This window comes from Rhinolophus hipposideros (assembly GCF_964194185.1).
Source record: "Rhinolophus hipposideros genome assembly, chromosome: 4".
In the NCBI taxonomy this organism is placed as follows: Eukaryota; Metazoa; Chordata; class Mammalia; order Chiroptera; family Rhinolophidae; genus Rhinolophus; species Rhinolophus hipposideros.
Genome location: NC_138050.1, coordinates 41,820,895 through 41,845,407, shown reverse-complemented (window position 1 = coordinate 41,845,407; position 24,513 = coordinate 41,820,895). Strand labels below are relative to the sequence as shown.

The following is a 24,513-nucleotide window of genomic DNA, read 5'->3' as shown; positions in this document are numbered from 1 at the left end:
GTGTGTGCGTGAGCGCGCGAGAGGGGGTGAGACACCATGGTGCTTGGCTGTGGCCCCTTCAACACAGAATACAGTGGTAAGTGGAATCAATAGGCAGAAAATGACTCAGGAACAGGCGGTGTGGCAAAAGCAGCAGACAGACAAGATGAGAATGGTGTCCTTCGAACACACTTCTAAATTAACACAACTGTCACAGGAACATGAAAGGTGCTGGTCTAACAGACTGAGACATTAGTCTGTTGAGCAACACTCCAGTTCTCCACAGAGTAGCATTTTTTATTGCAGTACGTCTTTCATGGAAAATGAACAAACCTTTAAATAAATCACAATTACTTATTGCTTAGTATTTTGGATAATAAATTCTTTAGTTTATCAGTACCTCACGGCCTTCAAATGTGCATTCTTCAAATAGTTTCAATTACATATACATTCTTTCTCCTGAACAATAAATTATTCTTTTTAAAAAAAGAAAAAGAAAAAGATACATAATTTTAAAGCAAAGAAAAACAAAAAAAAACCCATATATTTTTGACATTTATCTTAAACTTATAGGAAAACAACTCTATGTTAGATGCTTAAATATAAATAATAAAGGACATTATGTTATTTACAATTGTTACACAGTAAGGTGAGGGAGTAAAAAAATCTGACATTAACTCATAAAGACAGTAAATGATTTAGGAAAACATTCAAGTAATGTACAATGTGTATTTACAAAAGAATATACTATAATAGAACTTGTGATATGTGGCCATTTCCTTTTGTCTGCATTTCTCTGCAGTGTTTCATGGGTCTTTGTAGATAGAAATCTCTATGACTGGTGGAATGAAGCCAGTATTGAATGATAAAACCAGGCCCTCCTTATTTTCACCAGTGTGAGCCATGCACCTTTCAACCTCAGGTCAATTAAAAAAAAAAAAAAAAAAAAAAAAAAAAAAGAATATTACTGAGCAAGTTACCCTGGATAAACCTCACCAAGTCCAAGACAGTCCCACTTAAACAAGGAAGATACAACATGTTGGAGTTTGGAACACTTTCACGTACACCCAGGTAGAGTGCTGTTTTGTAGAAAGCATGAGGCAATTCAGGTACTCTTGAAAAAAAAGTCAGACCAGGCAAGAAGAGAGAGTAGGAGAGAAAAGGAATCTTGAATGAGAAAAAGGGGTTTTGCACATACTATGTTCCACTGAATACCCCTCAGAGGAATATGATTCCAGGCCCAGGAAACAAAGTTGCGGTTGAACTTCTGGGCAAGTTCCACTATCCGAAAACCCACCAAAGCTTTCCATATGATAGGTTCCACTCCTTCGAATCGCCACAGCACTGCCTGGGATTATAAACAGGGAGGCTTGAGAGTAATGTGGCAATTAAACATCACAGAGATGTCCCTGTGAACACAAATCTGGTGGCGACAGCATGTAGCCCCAAGGAATCAGCTGTCCTTTCTTGTTAAGGGAAGCTCTTGTTCTACAGATGGAAACGCTGTTCCAACTCATGCCACTTCTGTGAGTGACCAGAATCAAGTTGAAAATGAAATTCCCTCTGATCCTAAGTTTTTATGTATTTTGGCAATCTGAGAATTTACAGCAATTTTCATACTGAGGAAAATGGTCATTGCTCTCAACAGATTTTATTCATTCCTGAAACCTTCCGGAATGTGACATTAGAATACTCCAGAGCTTGAAGGATTTGAAACAGAAATTTTAGAGTTGTAATTAATGATAGGAATTTCTTCATTGAAATAGTCTAAGAATGATTCAAGCTCTTCCAAGGCAATATTAGAGTAATTTAGAGAAACTCTTAGGGTTGCCTGTCTTCTTCCCCCTGCCATGAGCTTACTCATTTCTACAGGACTGGGAAATCAGTACAACCAGTGCAGGTGATCAGGCAAAGGAGGACAACACTGAGCACAGAGAAGGTGGTCTGTGACCTATGAAGGGCGGCTTGGGATGCCAAATACTCAGAGTCACTTCAGGACCTGCAGACAGGCTTATCTCTGTGGACTGCAGAAACACGTAGGAGTTTAAGTGCATGCCGCGTGCCCAGCCTCCGTTTTCCCTATAAGACCTACTTGCATGTTATGTCTTCCCTTTAACATTAACATACAGATTTGGTGAAGGAATAGGTATAGTTCACCGGCAAACAAGAAGCATTTATATTCATTGACTTCATGCCTGGTATTGTGAACCCTCTGCTAATCTGTTTCCAAGTTTGTCCCATGGCTCCTAGGAGGCCACTTAAAACCCAAGTAAAGCTCTGGCCTGATGTGACAGATATCAGGGAGGGCATGAAATGGGGCCAGCAATTAAAAAAAAAAAATCTCTTATTTTCCTGAATTAGCAGTTATTTCAAATGTTAATACCTATAAGCCTTCCTTGGATTTACAATGACAAGAGAACATGCAAAGTTTAGACCCATCTTAGTCCTCTTAATTTTAAGACAGTAAAGCGAAAAGGGGAGAAAATGGGTGATACAGGCTGCATTGAGAGGTCAGTACATAGGAGGGGGTCGTTTCTGCAAGGAAAGGTGCAATCTTTCCAATACTATTGACATTTCTTGATGAATCATCACTCATGGAAGGTTCTTACTAATCACAAATCACATGCACATTGGCCATTCCTGACAAAAATGTTCATGCATAGTTATGACCTAATCAAAGCAACATTGAAAAACAAGAGACAGATGATGAGGAGAAAGGAGTTGTCAACAAAACTGTTTAAAACTGCAACCAGGTCACATAGCTGCTCTTCACCTGTGTCTTCTATACATTCACTCCTAGACACTCTATTTCCCGACGCTGATAAGTCACCGCTATATACAGCAGGCACATTTCACTCTAGAAGTATTTCAGACGAATTGCTGAGTGTGCTGTTTAAGCTGGGGTTTTTGTGCCATAGCATGTCTGTTTTGAGCTGAGAAGACACAACCAATCACTAGCTCCAAAATCAGTGAAAAACACAAGTCAAGAATGATTGCACCTTTTCCAGCCATGGTTTGATCTTCAACTAGATGAGCTGCTGTGTCATTCCCCCAGAAAGAAAGTGAAATTGAGTCCTCTTAAAAGTGTTGGGTTTACCCTGTTAGCAAGCCAGAACCCGTTTTCTATGCTACCCCCCAAACTGTTGCTTTTTGTCAAGAAAAATAAATGGAAATAAAGTAAATGGTAGCTCCTTGTAGTGAGAGCAAGCTGTCTTCTGATTAATAATATAGTTTTTTTTTAAATCACAATATTACTTTCTTCCTAATATTTAACATTACTTAGTGCAGTTTCCTGCTGTAATTAACAGTAGCATGCTGTTGGATCTACTATTATCTCAGAGCCCAGTGAAGCAAACCTTTGGCTGGCAGAGTAGACACAACTCATTTCATAGACTGAAAGCGAAAGTAAACGTCGTACAAAAGAGAACAGTATTTGGATGGATGTGCCATTACAAGATGTACTGGTTAGGTGCTACTGTAAGCAAACAGAGGAACAGCTGCAAGTTTTGCAAATCATACATCCAGTCAACATCATAATGCAATGCACGAGAAGCCAGCAAAAACTGAATGTATGGGAGGCTTTGCTGAAATACTGTGGAAAAGCAATCACGGCAACAGTACAAAACTTGCTCTCGACATAACATAACATAAAGGCACCATTGATATCTTTCTCATTTTGAAATACTGTAAAAAATTGCTACATATGGCACATAACACATTTTTACATACATATATTTAATTTATAAAAGTTTTTTTTCCTGTTTTCTATTTGCAGAACTGCTAAAATAAAATAAATTGTTTAATTTAAGGTGGAATACTTTATTATATAAAATAAAGTTTTACAGGTGAATCTATGTGTTTATTTAGGTTTTATACAGCGATAGGGTCTTGGTTAGCAATTACACTAGACAGCCTGGCCTGCACATCTTCCTGTGTAGAGAAGCGGCCTGCTGGGTTAGTCCTGTTTTCAGCCAAGCGGAAGGCAGGTGCTGCCTCAAGACTGGCTGCCAGGGGGTTCTGTATGCCCAGGAAAGGTGTATCTTCCCCTACTCTTTCATCTTCTGTTTCACTCTCTGAGTTACTGCTCTCAGCGCTTGTGTTGCTGTCCATTTCCAACCTGTTGGCACTGTGGCCATTGGGCTTGGTTCTTTTGGCCCGCCGGCTGTTGGTGAGTTTCTTAACAGGCTCTTGAGCTGGCTCATACTCCTGGGTCGTCTCATACTCCTCATCCTCCACTATCCGCAAGGGGCTAGGGGGCAGGCTGTTGCTCTCATGCGCGGGGTTGTGGTGGAAGGAGTTGAATTGCTGAGGGTGGTGGTCATACTTCTCCCGCAGTCTTGGTGGTGTGACCAGAAGCAGAGGTCTCTCTTCTTCCACAAAAGGGCTGACTGCCATGGAGGGCATGGACACCGTCGTGCTGGACACAGGTGGAGACATTTCCGAAGGGGGTGATTTGGGGGAGCTTGGCGTGTGGAAATCTACAGGTGACATACGAGCCGGGGTGGTCATTGCTGACACATACCTGTGTGAGCACAGAATACCCCGCATAAGTGTGCTGGAATAAGAGGCAAAGAGCAGGGAGGGGAAGGGGACAGAGTTCACGATATCGTATAATCAGAGAACAAAGAATTTCTATTTATTGCATATGTCTTGCTTTTTACGCTAGGACATTCAGCACCCTTGGAAACTAAAATTATGGAGCCAAGAGTTTCCTCACAGGAGTACATGCACAGACCAGCTAAATTGCCTAGCTCATCGAACCTTTTAGGACTTTCAATCTCATCATGATTTTAAATAAAAACATGAGTCAAGACAAGAGGGTACTAGCTCCTGGAACCCTGTCATTTTATAAGGACCAAGGCTCAGGGATTTGGAAGGGAAAGAAGTATTACTTAAATACTATACCTTCCTAAAGGCCAAAGGGTCTTAGAGAATGAAGCCCAAATGGGGAATGGAAGAAGATCTAAGATGAGTTGCTGAGAGCTGGATCTGCATGCATTTGGATCTGTGTGCCTTGTTTCTCCTTAGCTCAGCTATAAGGTTATGTCTTATGAAAAAAAAAGAGCATAGTAACTTAGATTTATTCCTGATAACAGTGTAACACATTTGCGTGCTTTAAATTTTTCCACAAAATGCTACTTCTTAACATTCGGTTTGCAACTATCCATCCCAGTGACCAAAACATGGAAAGGTAAGCCCGAGAGAACCTTCTATTGGCTGGGTGGTATGTTCAATCTGCGGTCTACCTTTCTTCCAAAACTTAATGGTTGCATCAATTTTTGACTTATTTTAGAGACTGCTCAAGAGTTAGCTGTACCATGTTACCTTATGTCATGTTATGTCTGATAAAGCTCAGTGAATCTCATTGTCGAGACATTGAGTGCATTGTTTTTACCATATCATGCTTTCTTCCCCCAGAGTAAGAAGACCTGACCTGGAACTGAAGATGTGGTTTATTCAAAGTCACATTTCTCAGCTTTTGATAAAAAATGGTACCAATGCATGACACTAAATGATTCATTGCTTCACACTGGCATTTGCAGAATCTAATTTGACATGACCTGTGATGACACAGGATACCACCATCTGAACATTAGTTAACAGGAACCTATTCACTTTCCTGCTTGTCAGCCATGATTCAGAGTTATATGGATGTGAGATCTGGCTGTGCCTAAAGTGGGAAAGTGTCTAGATTTAAAATATTTGGGACTCAAGTTTTCACAGTTTTTGCTTTGGAGATGCTTAAATTAAGTTTTCTGAGAAATATTAATCCAAATTCAACAAACAGATACAGGTGATTCACTTTTTCTCTCCACGATCTCTAGGTTGTGGTGTATTTTGCAGTCCTAGAGAATATCTGGGATATACAAGGAAGCCTACCACAGTAAGGAAATGTCAGTCTTTAAAAATACATATCACATGTAGCGATGAAGAAAGAATTTATCCCTAACCTCTTTTTTTTAGGTTTCAAAAAGACTAAATTAGGACAGATAGATTTTCTTAATACATAAAGATATAATTATATGAATTTAAGGTAATGTTTTAAACTGGTTTTGGACCATGCCTACCTTTTCATTGATTAACAAAGCAACATTTAATTCAATAAAGCTCTGAAATACGATTTTGGAGTATTTCATATAAAGGTGCTTGAAGAAGTGATTAGCAGACTGTATCTGATCTGACAGGCCAGAACTGGTCATCTTTTGTTGTAAGTACTTCCCAGTCCATGAGTGGAAAGAGTCTATCAAAATTATCTCTATACATAAATACCAAATAAGTATGGATGCTACATTATGTAAACCTTTTAACAAGTGGACAAAGATTAGACTGAGATGACAATAAAATAAAAAAGCAAACCCCACTGGATTTGAAAATAAACAACAGCTTACTGATGAGCTAGAAATGCTGGTTGGGTATAACTCTCTTCCAGTTTAGGTAAAAATGGATAAAGAGAATCTATGAATTCAGTATTCCAATTAAGTGTCTCTTTCAGTTTACTTCTCTCTGTTATTTATAAATTTTACCTTTGCTGTAATTCCCCCAACCCCAATCCAATATCCACAGAAGAAAGCCAAAACATTCTGAAATAAAGGGCCATATCAAAGGCAGTATTTGTTTTGAAAAACCACCTGTGAAGACTGCCAGATGCAGCATACAAAAGATTTATTTATTCATCCCTTCTTGGAATTTCATAAAAGGGATACTCTATGGTGGAACACAAGCAGTCGGTTCCCCCATGACAGTCAGCAGTGACATAGCCCTTGATTTGATTTAACTGAGTCTGGAAGGTAAGAGAGAGTTAGCACACGAGAACATGAGGTCGGCTGGACCAGAGTTTGGCTATCTGGCAAATTGGAATTATAGAAGGGTCCTTATCAATCATTGGTGCCATCTCTCTAAAGTTACAACTGAGGAAACAGATCCCGAGTGGGTCTGAGCCTAAGGTCAGAGCTAGGAACTCCAAGTTTGCTGCACTTTCCACATCAAATCACTTGAGCTCTTTAAGAGTTTGTTGCCTGTCAGCCACTGGGACGACGTGAGAAGCTCAGAAGAAATGAGTTCAGTCAGACAAAAAGGTGGCTTCATCAACTAGGAGCATTCCTAGAACAGGCAACTGCTGCGCCTTATTCTCATTAGAGTAGATTTCCTTAGGTGAGACCGCAGGTGCTCATGGGGATTCTCTTACTGGGGTTCTTTCTCCTCTGCAGTAGCTTTGCCCTTCAGTTTTACCTTTCACTATGAGGAGAGTCTCGGTAGGAGTCAGGGGTTTCTCTGGCATGCCTGAGGAAGCTGTTACATTCTCGAGGGCCTCCCATGCCATTAAGACGTCCTCTTGGGCCCCCAGTTGGGCTGCTGTGCCTACTGTTTTCTACTGATGACATCATGATGACAGAGTGGCTTTCCGAAATGATGCTTTCAGTGTGTCCATTGCTCCAGCTAGAGGAGAAATGTGAGAGACAAAGAGATACATATTTTTTAAATTATATGTACAAATGGAAATAAAAGAAAGTGACCTGACATATATTTCAAATTATTGGTGCATCAGTAGTTCACTATGACATAACTTATATCAGAATAGAATTGCTATAGCGATATTTGCTATAGAAAGGATCTTGATTTAGATTGGTTTTGTTAAGGATACAATTGACTTATTTGTTCACTCATTCAATATGCATTTTATCAAATGCCACTATGTACTATGTATTCTTATAATCATTCTGTTCTTGAGTGGCTTAGGTTAAGGAAAAACACTTGTCCTATGAGCGACATTGGAAGTCTCGTGTTGCCCTTGGTAGCACACACTCAGATACTGATCACCGGGGGACTTGAGAATTTAGGGTTCAGCTATTTAACCAATTTCTCATGTGCTTTTCCCAGGGCAATTCAATCATTGGAAGAAGTCAACTTCTCAGTATTATATAGCCTCTAAGACTGACTCTTCCTACTGTAGCAATTCAGTAAGTGATCAGGCATGAGTAAAGACAATCTCTCAAATAGGAAACAAGAATCCTTGAGGTAAGTGTTATTTTCCCTTTTTTTGATGATGAAAAACTTAATGCTCAAATTTAAACGGCAACTAAGTGGCAGAGCCAGCTGATATCCAAGGGCTGTTTGTCCCAAACCATATATTTAACTATCCTTCACTGCTCCATAAGTGTCTCCTGTCCCTTTCTTAGGCAGTGATGACAAAAGGAAATGTGCAAAAATTCATTCTTGGAGAAATGCCATGCAATTGTTTTATTCTCATACCTGTGACTAGGAGTCTGGGTGACAGTAGTGGAATGATGAGTTGTTGAGGTATAGTGACTGGTGGAAAAAGATGTCTCCACTTCTCTCTCAACAATATGTTCACTAGAGATGACATTTTTAGATACGTATTGCTGGATAAACAAAGAGACACAATTTGAAGATTCATGTAAATCAAAACACTAACATTGTCACACACAAAAAATCTATTCTAGGCCACATGCTTCCTAATAAATTCCATTTCTCCAATGACCAGATGGCAAATCCTATCCTGGTTACTGTGGCCTTTAGATGTGATGAATGGAGTTAATGAATTACTCTTTGAATGTGCACACAACATAGGTCCTATAATCACTATTACACATTATCAGAAACAAACCTATTTTTTTATATTTTGTTTCCAGTTGATAACATGACTAGAATTCAATACAAATCTCTGCCCAGGATCCAATTTGGGCATGTTTGTTGCAAGTGAAAGAAGACTAACAGATAGTTGAGTGAAACAAAGCATGAAAATGGTTTGTCTTCTTTCAAATGTCAAATCAGTAGAATTGTTTTTTAAATCTCTATTATTTTAGATCTACCTTTCTCTTTCAATTCCCTAGTACCCACAATGCCCAAAGATACCACTGAAAACTTTAACTTATTATCAGTGGTAACACTAACAAGGCTATCTGAGAGAGTTGAAAGATTTACAGCAGTTGCCAGGGTCATATATCTTGACAAAGCATATAATACGCTATATCCACTGCAAGTAGATTCTAGTTTGTTTTCATCACCAAATCACAGTGGCTGTTCTGCCCTCTCTCTGTGAGAGAGGCACATGCTGAAGTTGTGTTTTAAATGCTGTTATTATTTACACCAAATTGAGTTAAATCAGAGGAAAAGGCATGGAAAGGAATATTCTTAAATGAAATAGGGCACTTTATAATCTCATGGGCTGTGGACTCTAAAAGAACCTGACGTATTCATGGAAACCAAAAAAATATACAACTTGAATTATGCTTGAAATTCTAGCTGTTTCTCTTACTGGAAAGGTTATTCGATGTGGATCTTTCTGGAACATACAGCTAGCTTGCTTTAAGGAAAAGGTGTCAATGTCATACATAATGGGCTATTTCTAGTCTCTGTACCATTTCACTCTTGTTCCTTGGAAGGCAATGTAAGCCCAGTGAATCTAATGGAAGTAATATTCAACAATTATTTGAAGACTCACTAAATGCCACTGGGCTAAGTATTTTGTATAATTCTCTTATTTTATTCTCACAAGAACTTTTTGAAGTAGGTATTATTTTTAGGCCTGTTTTCATAATAAACAAATAAGGTTTAGAAGGTTAAAGTCCAAAGTCACACAGCTAGAGCCATAATTGGAATCCAGGCAGGCATTCTGCCTCCTAAATATTATAGCATTCACAGTGACAGATTATAGGTGTGTCTCTAGTGGATCATTTATCAACTGTGCAGAACATTCTAATGAACACTGGTAGGGAGAGGAAAGCAGCAAAGTATGTTAATACATCAGCACCTTACTCTAACAGTCTCCTGAAGGTCTTTGCTACAAGACTTGCTGGTGGTTTAGTAACTACCATCTCTGAACTTGGGTCTATGATTTATTTGCTACCTTTTTCCATTATATAGAAAATAGTAGTGCAATATAATCTTCAAGCTTTGCTTATATAAAGCCAAACATCAGAGAGAAATGAAGAAAACAAGGTGAATTATGGTGAAATAGGAAGAATAATACTTAAATAGCCAGGAAAACTGAGTCCGACCCTGGCCCTTATCAATAAAAGGGGAAGTTTAGAAGATGACATCTAAAGACTCTCCAGAATCTAATATTCTATGACTTAGTTATATTTAAAAGCTTGTATTTGGTAAGTTTTAAACAAAATATACAAACGAATAAGGATATATTTCATCTGGAGGGTTTAACATCATGTAGAAAGAGTCAGGGAATAAAAAAGCATTATGTTCTTCCAGTTTTGCTGAGAAGCAGGTTTGATAAGTCCATTAACCTTTCCATACCCTAATTTCTTCCTTTGTAAATCAAAATCAGCAAATCATCAGGCACTGTGAAATGCCTCTAATAAAAATCACTCTACAGCCCTTAGCTCAGTTATCAGTACTAATCAGTTACAGACTGGAGTAGCCTTCATTTCCAAATTATAAAAATAAAACATTTCCTTCTGATCCTTGTCTCATTAGTTTTATTTTTTTTTTCTTTGTGTTTTTCTTTTCTTTTCTTTTCTTCCAGTTATGGCCTCCCTGCAGAACAAACCCAATGTTATTATTCCAAACCCTTAATGAACACTTTAGAAGAGGAAATGTGCTGGTTTTACAGTAACCAAATCCACTTTAAAAAATGTTCCCATTATTTTCTCCTGGAGAAACCTTGGATTCCTGGAAGCCATGGAGATTAATGGCAAAAGCTAAGAGCCTAAGAGCTTTAGAAAACAAACTTCAAGGTGCCTGAACAGGGGAGAGATGCTCAGCTTTTCCACTGTCCAGAGTCAACATACATTCACCAGCTGGACGTTCTCGGCAGGTGGGTTAGGGTGGTGAGGCCCATTTGCTATGTTCACCATGTTGTTTCGTTCAGACCGAAGACTCTGCCGAAGCCGGTCATGAAGCTTTTTCCGCTGTTTCCTGCAGCGGAAAATGGGAGCATTTATTTTTTCTATTATTTACATTTCTCAGTACAGTCAATTCTTTAATCTACCAACAGATAACTCAGGCAGTGGACTGGTGGTGAGGTAAGGCAAAAGGAGAGTGGGCTATTTCATCTCAGAATCTGCCTATGGGCAGATGTGGAACCACACATTATTAGCAAATAGATTTGAGAAGCTGGATGGGATTCTTATACAAGTTTAACCGGACTGCTGAGAGATAAGAAAAAAATAACAAAAACAAAACGGAGAAGACAAGATAAATCAAGTGGATATTTGGCTAAAACCCCAACTTTCCTAATTAATTCATCTTTGCCCAAGTCTTACAAATGGTCATTTGTCTTAGGTAACAATTTGTGCTGTGCAATTGATAAAGCTGATTTCATTTATAATTTTGCCTGTGTGTCTCTTAAGAAAACACGGTTAGTTTCGAATCTGTGAATTATACATAGTGTCTGTGCATGTATAACATTGTACATGAGGGAAGATATGTACGTATTTTTCCAGTGGATTTTGGCACAATTATAACATGATCCTACTCTAGTAACACTTTTTTTGTATAACTAGGTAATAAATATTGAAATATTGAGATTGGACCTAATAAAACTCATAAGGTAGACTCTATGAGGGCTATCTTCTATAACTTATTCAATTCTGGGAACACACTAAATCCTGGGGTATTAAGAAAACATAATCCACACGCTTGATTTTATGGCATAAAAGCATATTGTCTTTGTTCCTCACTGCAACATTCAGATCATAATAATATTCCCATGGCTAGTTTTGGCAAGAGAGTTTATGTGAAGCAACAAAACAAAACTGTTAATATTATTTCAGACTTGAAGTGGAGGTTATATGTCAGGAAAAAAGTGGAGGGAATTCTTGTCACAAAATAATTGTATTTGTTAATATGGACTTAGTTTAAAGGACCAAACATAGTGAACACAAATCTGTTTTAATGTTTTCCTTTTTGTTCTCTCAAAGCAAGTTTTGCTTGATTTTCCTCCCATGAGATTCCTTTTGTATCTCACACTTTGAGAGCATTGGAACTGAAAACTTAATTAAATGGACTAGAAAAATAATTAGTATAATGTTCAGAAAACTGCATTTCAAGCACCACTGTGTTTCCCTCATCTTCTAAGCATTAGTGCAAACTGGACGTGTCCTCAGCGGTAATATGACAAGCACACCTTTGGCACCTACCACTCTCCTCTCCGGGTCTGGTGCATGCACCCACATTCTCACGCACACGTCCCCAACCCTTTCTCCAGTCACAGGGCTGTGGTCATTTATCAGAAATCTCCTGAGCATTTTCACAAATAGGCTAAGCTTTCTAACTTGATTAGGAAAGGTCTTCACAATGGATTAATGGGAAGAAACAATACGAGGGAAAGTCACCCTGCCCCCTCCTTTGTTTTCAAGACTGAGCTGTGGAGGTGGGTTTCTGGCAAGTCCTTGCTGGCTGTGCTGTGTGTGCGTGCCTAGGAGGGGGAGGCTGGGAGGAGCGGCTTTACTTGGTTTTGCAGTAGGCCACCACACACATGATGCCGACCACCAGCAGGGCGATGCAGATGCCGGTGATTGTCAGCACTCGCTTCTGGTACAGCTCTTCCGCTTCTGCAAAGGGATGAGAGCAGAGGTCACCAAAGGTCCCTGAGGCTCGCTGGGACTTAACAACTGAACAGTTGGCCTGCTGCATGGCATTGTCCATGTTCACAAGAAAATAAATACGTGACAATTCATCACTTTTGCAGACATACTTAAGGGACAGCATACTCTGCACTGCAATTTAAGTATAAACAGCAAAGCCAGCTGGGCCATTTACAATTTAAAAAATTGTATGCTATAAAATTAATGATAAACTATAGATATATATGCATTAAACTGGCAAATAATCAACATTGATTATAAAATTACTATTTGGTTATAACTGTAATTTTAGTTAAAAAAAAATCTCTTGCAAACATCTCTTGCAAAGACAACAGGAATCAATGCCAAGAAAAGTAGCTGGGATTGGCACCACTGGGGCCCGCCTCTCCTCCTTTCTCCCCCCATCCCCAGCTTCTTTTGATATCCCAGCTATTTGATATTCCGGTGGTCTTTACAAAGAGCCATCACTAACTTAAAAATATATACTCAAATACATTTGCAAATATGAGCTTGACTTGTAGTTAGCAATAAAATTGGGCCAGAATTCGTATGATTTCACAGTAAAACATGAACATAAGCACACAATATGGAGTAGCAAGGCACTGTATCAGAGAAAATCCAATATGATGGGTAGGATAGTCTTGGGTCAAGGGGAAGATCTGTCCTTTGGAGGACAATTATGACTTCACCAATTCTACTTAGAGACCTCATTTATCTGTATAAGGGAACCACTAGCACAAATAATGCGTGATGTGAAATAGGTTATATATTCCTGCATTGACCAACATGGAAAATTAGTTGATGTGGGTTACACTATGGAAGTGTGACAATGGAAGGTATGGAAGTACCTTCGAATTAAAGGTACTACTGCACCCCAAATGCAGCCAGTCTCTTATTCATGGAAGTCTTTCTATTTGAAAATCAGTTTGTTTGTTTTTTTGTGGGGATAACTTGACTATACTATGGTAGGTCTGGTTCTTAACAAAACTGGCTGATTTAATGGTGAACCTGATTCCTTAGGAACTGAGCTTCCAACCAGTCTAATCACACTTATTAGAAGATAGTCTCAAGTTCAGCGCAAAAGAGAATTCAACCATTGCATAGTAAGCAATGTAAGCTATACTTGATAGTCTGATTAGCAAGCTGGTCAAGAACTGGGGACTCTTATACATATGAAGGTCTCTTATCTGGACATCAACATGGGGCCATATGGAACATTTTCGGTTTACATTCTCAGTAACCACACCTTTCTTCTCTGTTGAGAGAAGATGATTTTCAGGAAGTTTTCTTGAAATGAAAAAGTGCGTTTTAATTTCTATGATACAGTAGACCTTATTATTAAACAAAACATTTCCTACAAGCCAAGCCCAATCAAACTCCAGTTAACAGGTCAGAAACACTGTCAAATCAAATTAATATAGCACTGATTATTACCATGTTTCCCCGAAAATAAGACCTAGCTGGACAATCAGTTCTAATGCATCTTTTGGAGCAAAAATTAATATAAGACTGGGTCTTATTTTACTATAATATAAGACAAGGTCTTACATAATATAATACCGGGTCTTATATTAATTTTTGCTCCAAAAGACGCATTAGAGCTGATGGACCAGCTAGGTCTTATTTTCGGGGAAACAGGTTAACAGGAGAAGGAGAACAGAAGTCAGTGGGTAAAAGACTAGGATGCCAAAGAGATTAGACAAAAACAAACTGAAAGGATTGGGAGTGGAAAGGAAAAACAAACCAAGAGGACAGACAGACTGACAGAATGACGGAGAGAGGGAGGAAGTCATGTATGAGGGAAAACAAGGTTAAAAGTGAAGGAGCCATCTGAAGTCCCTGGCACAGCATGCCTGATACTAAGGGAGGAAAAAAGAAATAAATAAAAGAAACTCAGAGAGAGGAAATGCTTGGGTGGGAAGAAAAGGTGGATGCAAAGTTGGAAGGGTTACCCCATACAGCATAACTCCTAGCCTAGGCTGGCCGTCAAGTGGAAGCCGCAATTAGAAAGCAAAGCAGCTGGTGCACTGCAGTGAAACAATGAACTGGGAGACATAAGAGTGGTGTCACATATTTTCGTGCTGCAAAAGTCAAGTGAGGACGTGGAATGTGAATGCTTGTATGTTAATTGCTTATGTCTACTGCCTCACCTCCCCCATAGCCACAGAACAGGGAATTACGCTTTATAGGGTGTTAATCTGTGAGCTGATGCCCAGAGCCTCCTCCTTAACCTGACATTCTGATCAGTTTTGAGCACTGATGTCGAAGAAGCAGAGGCACCCCCCCTGTTCCTTCCCCATGGGACCCAGAATACAGAGCAGGGCCCTTTCGGCCCTGGCAAATTGGTTAAGCAATAGGAGTGTGAAAGTATTATTGCCAAGAAAACGAAGACCCTGCTCTACATGTCTTCTTTCTTTTACTCCATTTTTTCTTCTTTTAAAACAGTAAAGGTTTGGTAGCACTGACATTCTAGCTTTAGAAAAAACTGGGAAACTGCTTCTGCAAGCTACAAAAATGGGACCTATCCAAGACTAAAGGAGAATAAAAGCATCATACGTACTTTCAGGAATTCTTTTGACAATTTTTTTTGATTGTTAATTATAAACGAATAGGTTGACCTGGGCTTATGAACAAATGGTATATGATGACTTGCCCATTCTTTGTATCTTATGTAGCAAAACATTTTCCAATGAGGTCAGTTACAGAAATAAAAAGGCAGCCCAATAAAGGCCAAAGGGTAAAGCAAAAGTGCTAAAACCAAGCAGTTAAAGCCAAGACCCTTAGAATACAGATGTGGGGTTAGGATTCTGTATTCACATCGGCATTTACTGAGCGCATTAAATGTTTCTCATAATTTCGATTTGATTTTCCAATGGTTTACTAGATCAGGTGGCCCCCCTACTGCCCCCCCATGATATAAATATGTTAAAAAAAGAAAAATACTCGATGGAAAATACTATAAACAATTTTCTCCCCTTTCCCCCTTATTTATTGTTTTTCCTGGTGTGACAGGGTCAATAAGGCAAGAGTAAATTAGAGGCAGTGCTAAAGGAAAAAAAAAAGCAGCCCTCAGTCCAGTTGGTGGATCTGCCTTAATGAGTAAAAATACTTCTGAGACTTTATGGCTTGGCTGGGCACCATGAAGAGAATCAGATCATGTTTTGTTTTGTTTTGTTTTGAGTGTGGTTTGGCCAGGCCAAGAGACAGAGGCCTTGTATTTCTCAATCTTAATTGATTTGTATGGTCTGATTTTCCTGAAGGATGGAACGTTCTAGTCCTGGGACTGTGGAGCCTCTAGAAGGATTGCCTCTAGGAGGCGTGCAGATATAAGCACAGTGTGTCTTTACTGACCCTTAAGATCTTACCGAGGAAACCGTGACATATATGAACTATCCTTTCCCTACTTCATTGTTTGAGGATAGAAATAATAAATTCTCGAGTCAGACCCTAAAGTGATAAAGTGGGGAAAATGCTCTAAGGGCTAAACGGGAAGGTGATGGTGAAGTAATCGCCCTCGCAGTAAAGGCCAATAAGCCTTTTTAGAAAGGGGACAATTTTTATCCTGAGAGAAGTAACCTGAATAGATAACTCCGTTCACGTAGACAACCTGCCACCAGAGTGATGTTGGTGAGCCCTCTTGTGCTTCTCATGCTTGGGAGATGTTCACCGATGTACAAAGGCCCACATATAAATGAGGGGGTTTTCTATCAAATGAATAGTTTCCTCTTGGGAAGTTTTTTGGAGGAAGGGACAATCAATTGAGTTTGTATTGCTGTAAGTGCTAGTGCCTGAAACAGCCCCTTTTCCACCAATCATGGAAAGAGCCTTCGGTGTAGACTTTTAGACTGTGAGTTATCAGCCAAAGGAAAACAGCAGCTGGAGGGCGCGCTTGCTGCCTGCTGTCACTGACGTCAGCTGGATGGAGGTCAGATACTCTGTTAAATAGGACATTGCTGTCCCATGCCCAGGTTCCAGGGCTATGTGCAGTATGCAGGAGGCCTGGGCTATGGAGCCTCTGCGAAGATGGCATGGTTTCCCCTCATCCTGAGACTGGCCTTTTCTACCAACTATTTAGGATGAAGGCCTTCAAAACGAGCATGCCCCAAATTCATATGCTCATAGGAGATATTTTATGTTTACAGTGTGAAAAATTCTATTTGATTACTTGTCTGGGTAATCTTAGTGACTCAAGTTTAATTCCATTAGCACGAGAACTTCCACCTAAAATAGCATCAGGCTTATTTCTTTCTGCTTTCTATTTCCTTGCTCATAAGATAACAAGATTGTCCAGAGTCGTGCTTGAATATCTCCAGAAAACAGAGCAATTCATGTCTGTTCATATAATGTTGTGATGCATTGTAAGGACTTCATATGTTACTATATCAAATATATGATTTTTACAATGAATGTCAAACTCCCATCAGCCTAACATGTGGTGTGCTTTTTAAGGGGATGCATTTAAAGCTTCTTTGGTTCTCAGGCCCCTGGTTTGGTTGTTTTCCTCCTGTAGCCTTATGTACCACTCCAACTTACCCCAGCTCTGAAATAACAGCATGGCCAGATCCAATCAGAGTCAAGTAACGTGGGATATACATGAATTTGCAGCAGGTAAGGTGATTTTAAACTCTAAGTGAAGCTTGGGAATCTAAAAGCTGCTGCACTCAGTAACATTTCAGTAAACTAATCATAGGTTGAAGGCAGAGAAATCATTGTTATAGCTGTATGACCCCTTCTAAAGAAAAAGGAAATTAGTTAGGAACTGAAAGGTAAGAGAAAGAAGGGAAAAAGATTTCAGCTCATAGGCTCTAAATTCTGCAGGCTAAAAGGAATGATGATTGGTCCATACCCATAAATTCAATCCCAAGATGCTCTGCCAATGCAGAAAGTTGATAAAAAAAAGAAAGAAAGGGAAAAAGTTTCAGAAAAGAGCAATACACTGCACTCCAAAACACATTACACATGACTCTTACGGCTCTGTGCGTGCACATTGAACAGGACAAATGCTGGTGGTTAATTAAGCAGTGCTCAGGTACGCCTCCAGGCATCCACATGGGGAACTTCTCTTTTAAGAGGTGGGCAAATACCAGCACAGTATGTCTTTATTAATTAACCCTTAAAAGACTTTACTGAGGGAGCAGCTGTATAGCTGAACTATCCTCTATGTACCATCATTGTTTGGGAATAGAAATATCATATTTATAGTCAGAAAAGGCATTTAGTATTCTTTCATTCCTATCTTTTTAAAAGGCAGAAGTTCCAGAAAAGTAAACTTTTGTTGTTGTTGTTGTTTTTACCCAAAGGCACACAGTGGCAGAGCCAGGAATAAAAGTCCAGAGGGTAGTTATTTGGTCTGAAAATTTTGTCATATTGGATTTATATTTTCCATTAGTGATGGTTGACTATTTCTTACTGCTTTGGTTATTCTCTAAAAAACCCTATTTCCTTTTCTCCTAAGGTTTCTCCAGCACTTACAGGATATTTAACAAACACTTCTGCCCCCAAAGCCAGAGAGAGCATTGGGGCATCAGAGGCTATTTCCAGTTTCCTTTTTCATATAATTCCTTTGTGGTACAGGAAACTCAATTTTTTATTTTTGTAAAAAAAATTGTAAAAACTTGTAAAAAAAAAGGGGGGGGGATACAATTCCTGAAGTCTTTCGTTTATTTTAAGTTTAATCTATTACTCCCTCAATAACAGAGGGCAATTTCATAATCACTCCACAGTGCTGAGCTCCGACAGGCCCAGGCATTTAGAAGACCTGAGGGTGGCTAGGGGAAAGGAAGGCAGAGGTGTGAGCCCCCAGCCCCTCTCCTGGGCCTGACAGATCTGACTGCAGAGCCACCAAGATTCCAGGACTAGCAGGACCTGCATAGGCTCAAATGAGGAAATGGGAAAACGGGGCAAATCAGAACAAAACTTCTGGAAATCACACTCCATTCTTGAAACAAAAATTGCTAATCAAGTTTCACCAGGTTGAACTCTTTCAGAGTTTCTAGTTTGTGCAAATGTGGTGGAGAGGCAGGGGCAGAATAAAAACAGATTCGGAGGTCTACATTTTATCCCTTGATCACTGATTAGAGAGAAACCAGGGCAGTCCAAACATACGACAGGACATTTCTTAAATTTGAAAACTTGTGGAGGAGGGGTATTTCTCTTATAAAACCACAAGTTTGGGCTTGAACAAAGCACCTTATAGAGAGAGGGAGGTGTGCGGGACTCATCCTGGTTTTAGGTCCTGTCTCTGCCATTTAGCGGTTCAGTGACTTGGACAAGATAATTTGTCACTGACAAAATGCTTATGATATAAACACATGCCCCAAGGGCTACCTTGGGGACTAAAGGAACCGCAAAATATGTCTGCCAACAGCAGACAAGTTTAACAGCTCAGACCAATTACAGCTTGTAGGCTTACTTTTGACTAATTGCATGGCTAGGAAAATTGAATGCTCCTGATACATGTCAAGAATTTAGACTTTAAAAACTTTCCAGGAAGTGAAGTTTCCCAGATTAAAACATATATATATATATATACATTCAAATAGTAAATAGGGTATATATATATATTCAAATAGTAAATAGGGTAATGAGAGGCACTGCATATAATAGAGTCCCCTGTATCTTGGGTCCAGGGTACTCAGGCAAATAACCAAAATTTTCATAAATTAAGAGCCAGAGGATGAAGGGTTAATTTGGTTGCACAACAGTCACAGTAAAGTAACAATTTATTCAAATCCAAACAAATTTCTCTTGCCTCTTTGCAACATGCAATTTGACAAATGGATTTTTTTCTCTCTTTGTTTCCTTTATATAAACTTTGGAACATCAGGTATAAAAAAAATTCATTTTCTGAGGAAATGATACATTTCCTTACACATTTCCATTAGGATGTGATTCAATTTTTATCCCTAGAAACCACTCCATCTCGCGCCTTTCCCTCCTACCAGTCAGTAATAATTTAAGGGTTAAAATAAAGAGATATCTGCAGAAACTCTTTCCAGAGAATAATTATTCCATGCCTACATGAACACTGCTAATGATATATATTAGTTGCATAGAAAGCTTGGTTAAGTCTTCAATAAAATTAGTAGCATGCCCATGCATACATATTACTGCATTTACAGTTTTATAGGTAAGTCTGTGAGCCTAACTATAATTTCATTTCATGGGAAGTCATTCATATCAGGCAGCTCCAATTTCAAATAATTCAAAGGGAAATTGGTACTTAAAATTGGAATCTCTTCTGTCCATAAGCTCTAACAAGGAAACAAGCAGAGGAAACATGCATCATTCAAGACTTGGAGCAAATAATGCTCCAATTTATTTTTACTATTGGTGGCTACATTTCTTTCCTTGTGAGTCAAGAAAAGCAGACTACACAAACACTTTTCATTCTATGAAGAGGTTATTACTTTCTATCTGTTGTATTTAATCTAATGTTGGCTTAGACTCATTATGTAGCCTATGCTTCCTATTGAACTTCTGCCTAGCCACTACATTTCTCAAATTAAATTAATAATTCAAAAACACAAAGGTTACTGTAAACAATTTAGTTTCCTTTTCTACATGTGATTTCCTGCTGTACAGTAAGCAATATAAAAAATTAATCTAAATATGAGAGTCTTCAGGAAATGTTAAATATTGACTCACTAATCCTTTGTTTAGGATTTTACAATTGTTTGAAGAAAACTGATTAACCCATAGGTTAATTTAAATTTTCAATTCCATTAGAGAAAAGAACAATGAAACAACTTTCTTTTACCAAAATCATATGTACATGCAACTATGGTTTCTGTTAAAATTTGAAGACATTCAGGATTTTACTCTTTAACATCTTGGGCTTCCTTATGGAAATAATCTCAGAGATTTATGTGTAGTCTTTACTTTCTGCACCTCTGAGATTTCTAAAATTGTTCTGGCAATGCCAGTTCTAAACAGGACCAAATTAGTGTCTGACTTTTAATTTCAACTTACCTTTACAACTGTAGATACTTTTTTTTTCACATATACCAATCCATATTGCCATTGAGCCCTTCAAAATGTAATAGGAGACTTTCTCCTTACTCCCAAGTTACCATGTACACAAGAGTACACTCACAAACATACACAGTAAAATCTCACTAGTACTCAGCTGGAATTTATAATTTTGTCATAGATTGAGTGTGCCTTTATTCTAGTGTCAGCAGGATACACATGTTTGATAAATTAATAACTTTAACAGGTTTTTAAAGCATTTAGAAATCAACACAAATAATTTATGCACTAGTAACCTATGATTCAAAACTACTTTTAAGGATATCTGCTAAGGTTACCTATTCTGAGAATATGCCTAAAACTTCTAAAATAATACTCGTTTAAATATTCCATAATTTGGTCTATTCTATAATTGAGTCCTGTTATATGTTAGTTTATAGATAACATACTTGCCCCATACTTCTAACTATTGAAGCTGTGAGTGCTTTTTCTTTTTCTCTCTTCATAAATTCTATAAATTGATTATGGATTCCCTGTACACACACATACACACACACACACACACACACACACGTACACACACACAAAGGAACGCAATCCTTTCAAATAGGATTTCTGTGTCAGTTGGTCAAATCTGAAGCTGACTAGCCTTGACATTATTGTCCTAGAAAGTACTATAAATGTTTTATTTCAAGGCGCATGGCTGCCTTCAAGAAAGCCACATAAAATACACTGTTCTTTTCTTTCATATTTTAAATCAGTTTTTATAAATCAATACACGTCCAAAAGGACACTCTGATCAGAAAGGTTGCATCAAATCCTAATAATGCAATTTATGTGCTAATAAGCATTGTAAAATTCTACATTCTTTTAGAATGTTATTTTTCAACTGAAAATGTGGTTTGGTAAGTTGAAAAATGTTTCTCTTTAAAGCTGGGGGATCTCTCTTTTCTGTTTCTCTTTTCTTTTAAAATTTATGTTATGTGTTTCAAACTTTATGAACACACAGACAATTCAATTTTAAACATTACCACTGTGGCAACAGTTTTTATTCTTTGTGCAGCCCTTACTGCTACTTGAACATAAAGTTCTTAGAGCAGTAAAAATTTATTTTCATGCCTTCTAGTGGGGAGTGTGCAGAAATGAAAATTGACAGTTGAAAACATAGAGGTTAGAAAATTAACTCTGGGCAAGACAACTTTGGAAAGCAGTTTCTGATCGGCAGTCATTGTTTTTCCAGGCATGAAGTAGCCCAGATGCGGTCATTACAGATTTTTGTTCATAAGTGTGCTTCCTAGCAATCTGTGTTAAATCAGGTTAAATATGAACGCTGCTTTTCTGATGCCTTCCAAAAGTGCCACTGAAAGCTTAGTAAAGAATTTATTTGAGGAATCACACTCTGATTAAATACTAAGTTGCTCTTTTAAATAATAACTTATGAGAGAAAATATTCTAAAAGAGAAGTTGAGAACATTTTCTCTCGTTATAACTGCATTATTATTTTGAGAAAAATTTTCCTTTGTAATGTTTTTGTCTATATAGTGCCCCAACATTGCCTTCAGTGTACAATGTAACACCTAAAATTTAAGTATAATGCAAATATCCAGAATTTTCATTAAATTATACAACATAATCTCATTATATTTATACAGGTACATTAATTTGATAACTCTATTAATATTTGAATACAAACACACATTTCTAAAAGCAATGGTTTTAATATATTAAGTAAAATTATATTATTTCCCTTCTATTTTTATTTTCCATTTATCTATATTTAAAAGAAAAGAAAACCTTAATCTATAGCTATGGAGAGAAAAATTCTGTTCACTAAATGTGTATTATTTAAAGATTTGTGAATAAAGTGAAGGCTGTGTTTGAAAATTTAGTAATGTCAATTCACAAATTTCCACAACAGAAAATGGCCGATAACAATCTTTGATCTGTAGTCTATATAAATATATAATAAATATCATTTCACCAAATAAATGATTGAATATTATGGGTCTAATCTTCCCATAATGCACATTGAATTTATTTTTCCATGGGATTTACTCTTCTATGACTATTAACACGAGAAACAGAATCTTATTTTTTGCATGCATATGAATAAGGATAAATATCTGATTCTCTTAGGGCCCCCAAATGACTAGTTCGTGTCACTGTTTCTAGTGTTGCATAAATTTGCACTGCAATAAGCTATGTGAAATATTTTTCAGGATGAGCAATTGACAATTTAAATCAGCGGTTGACAAATCCAGTCCACTGCCTGCTTTTGTAAATAAAGTTTTAATAGCACACAGCCATGCTCATTTGCTTATGTATTATCTTCTGCTGCTTTTGTGCTATAATGGCAGAGTTGAGTAGTTGTGACAGCAAAGATATCATCTACAAGTCCTTAAGTATTTACTGATCCTTTACAGAAAGGAAAATATATATATATATATATTTTGTACATATATATGTATATATATCCAACTTTGATCTAAATAGCTAGCAATGTGGAATCCATTTTAAATACAATGCTTTGAAAGCTCGAGAATTAAAAGCTATAGTCCCAATTTACAATCGTAGGACAAATTCATAGTTTAGCTATCTATGCATTTATATGCAGTGTGAACTGGAATTTTAGGAATGATGTTCATAACCTCATGAAGCCGTAGAAATCCATCAGAATTTCCCAATCCGGCATTTAAAAATATTTATCTAGAGGTGAAATGATACATTTCAAAGTAAATAATAAATATTTTATAACAACTATTTTCTGCTAAAATTATCATTGAAACTAGCATAAAGAAATGCTAATATAAATAAATGATTGTTTAAATTAGTTTCAAGTCACTTGTTTCCTAAGCAATATAAATAGAAGCCAATCTACCTTATTTGCTGTGGAATGTTTGTTTTTAATTTTTCCTACTCAGTGCTTTTTTATACCTACATGCAAACTGCTGGTTGATGAAGAAAAACATCTGAACTCTTTTTCTTATGTTTATTTGTTATAAATACATTCTGAACCAAAATTAACTTACCATCATTTCAAGACCATATTGGTTACAGCTTAGCCACATCTTTTTCAGGATGTTGTCATTTTATAAAGAAGATGGACTGGTCAGTGGAATGATTTTTATTTTATCAATAAAAGTGAGACTTTTAAATGCCTTTATTATAATTGCACTGCTTGATATTGACTATCATTTTGTATCACATTATTCAGTATCAATTTCAGAAACATCGGGAGCCTCACACTCCTATGAGATTCTCAGAGCCAACTAGTGACGAACAGAGGAAGTAATACAATCACTTTTGTTAATGTTCTCATGCGACAGGCAGAGGCAGTCAGTGTTAGACCTGGTAAAACACATCTAGCTCTAGGTGAAATCTGAGGGGAGATGCAGCAACAAGAAAGCAGCACCGACTGAGCATGCTCCTATTCAGGCAGAGACAGAAAGGGAGTGGACGTACTGTAGAAGCTGGCCATTACGTAGTTTTGGCAGCGATCACCAGTAAACTCATTTGGGCACCTGAGAGAAGAAACAAAAAACAATGGTAGAAAAAACAGAGAAAAAGAGAAGAGGTGAACATATGCTAGAAAGAAGCTCCTTCAGTGTCATTTGACTGAACTTGGTGAGTTCAACCTCAGGAACTGAGTCTTTGTCCTAATCATGGCTTTTAGACTCTGGCATGTCTCCCAAAGGGTTAAAATTTTGGACAAATGTAGTCCTTGTGTATAGGTGTATAGGATAGAAAGACCCCAGCAGTTCAAATGACTGCTTTCTTTCAAAGGGAGCTACTTAAAACTAAATTTGATGTTTTCTTCGTCTCAGTTTTCCATTTGATAGCTTTAGTCAAAACATTGGAAGGACATGGTTTCTTTAGTTGGCTTGCCTGCCATGGTTGCAAGCATCACCAGCCATTCTGATGGGTCATTCTTTTAAATTTGTGACCTTTGGGGCCCATGTTGAGAGATAGTTAAACAAGGTCAGATTGAATAGTTTATGCC

General features: G+C 37.8%; 1 protein-coding gene across 12 annotated transcripts in view; it reads right to left on the bottom strand.

Moving 5' to 3' along the window:
- Positions 1-262: 262 nt before the first annotated feature.
- Positions 263-24,513, bottom strand: part of NRG1 (neuregulin 1) — a gene marked incomplete at both ends in the record, with an annotated part of 1,021,509 nt that continues 997,258 nt past the window's right edge. For 4 of the 12 annotated variants that reach the window (XM_081045634.1, XM_081045636.1, XM_081045631.1 and 1 more), the window contains 5 exons: positions 263-4,501; positions 7,210-7,416; positions 8,230-8,360; positions 10,746-10,872; positions 12,407-12,509. In XM_081045634.1, the coding sequence (XP_080901760.1) occupies positions 3,850-4,501; positions 7,210-7,416; positions 8,230-8,360; positions 10,746-10,872; positions 12,407-12,509 (1,220 nt within the window). Of the gene's footprint in view, positions 4,502-4,884; positions 5,027-7,205; positions 7,417-8,229; positions 8,361-10,745; positions 10,873-12,406; positions 12,510-17,388; positions 17,413-23,511; positions 24,035-24,513 lie in introns of those variants that run through there. The other 8 variants (XM_081045633.1, XM_081045627.1, XM_081045635.1 and 5 more) reach the window with 6 other exon arrangements.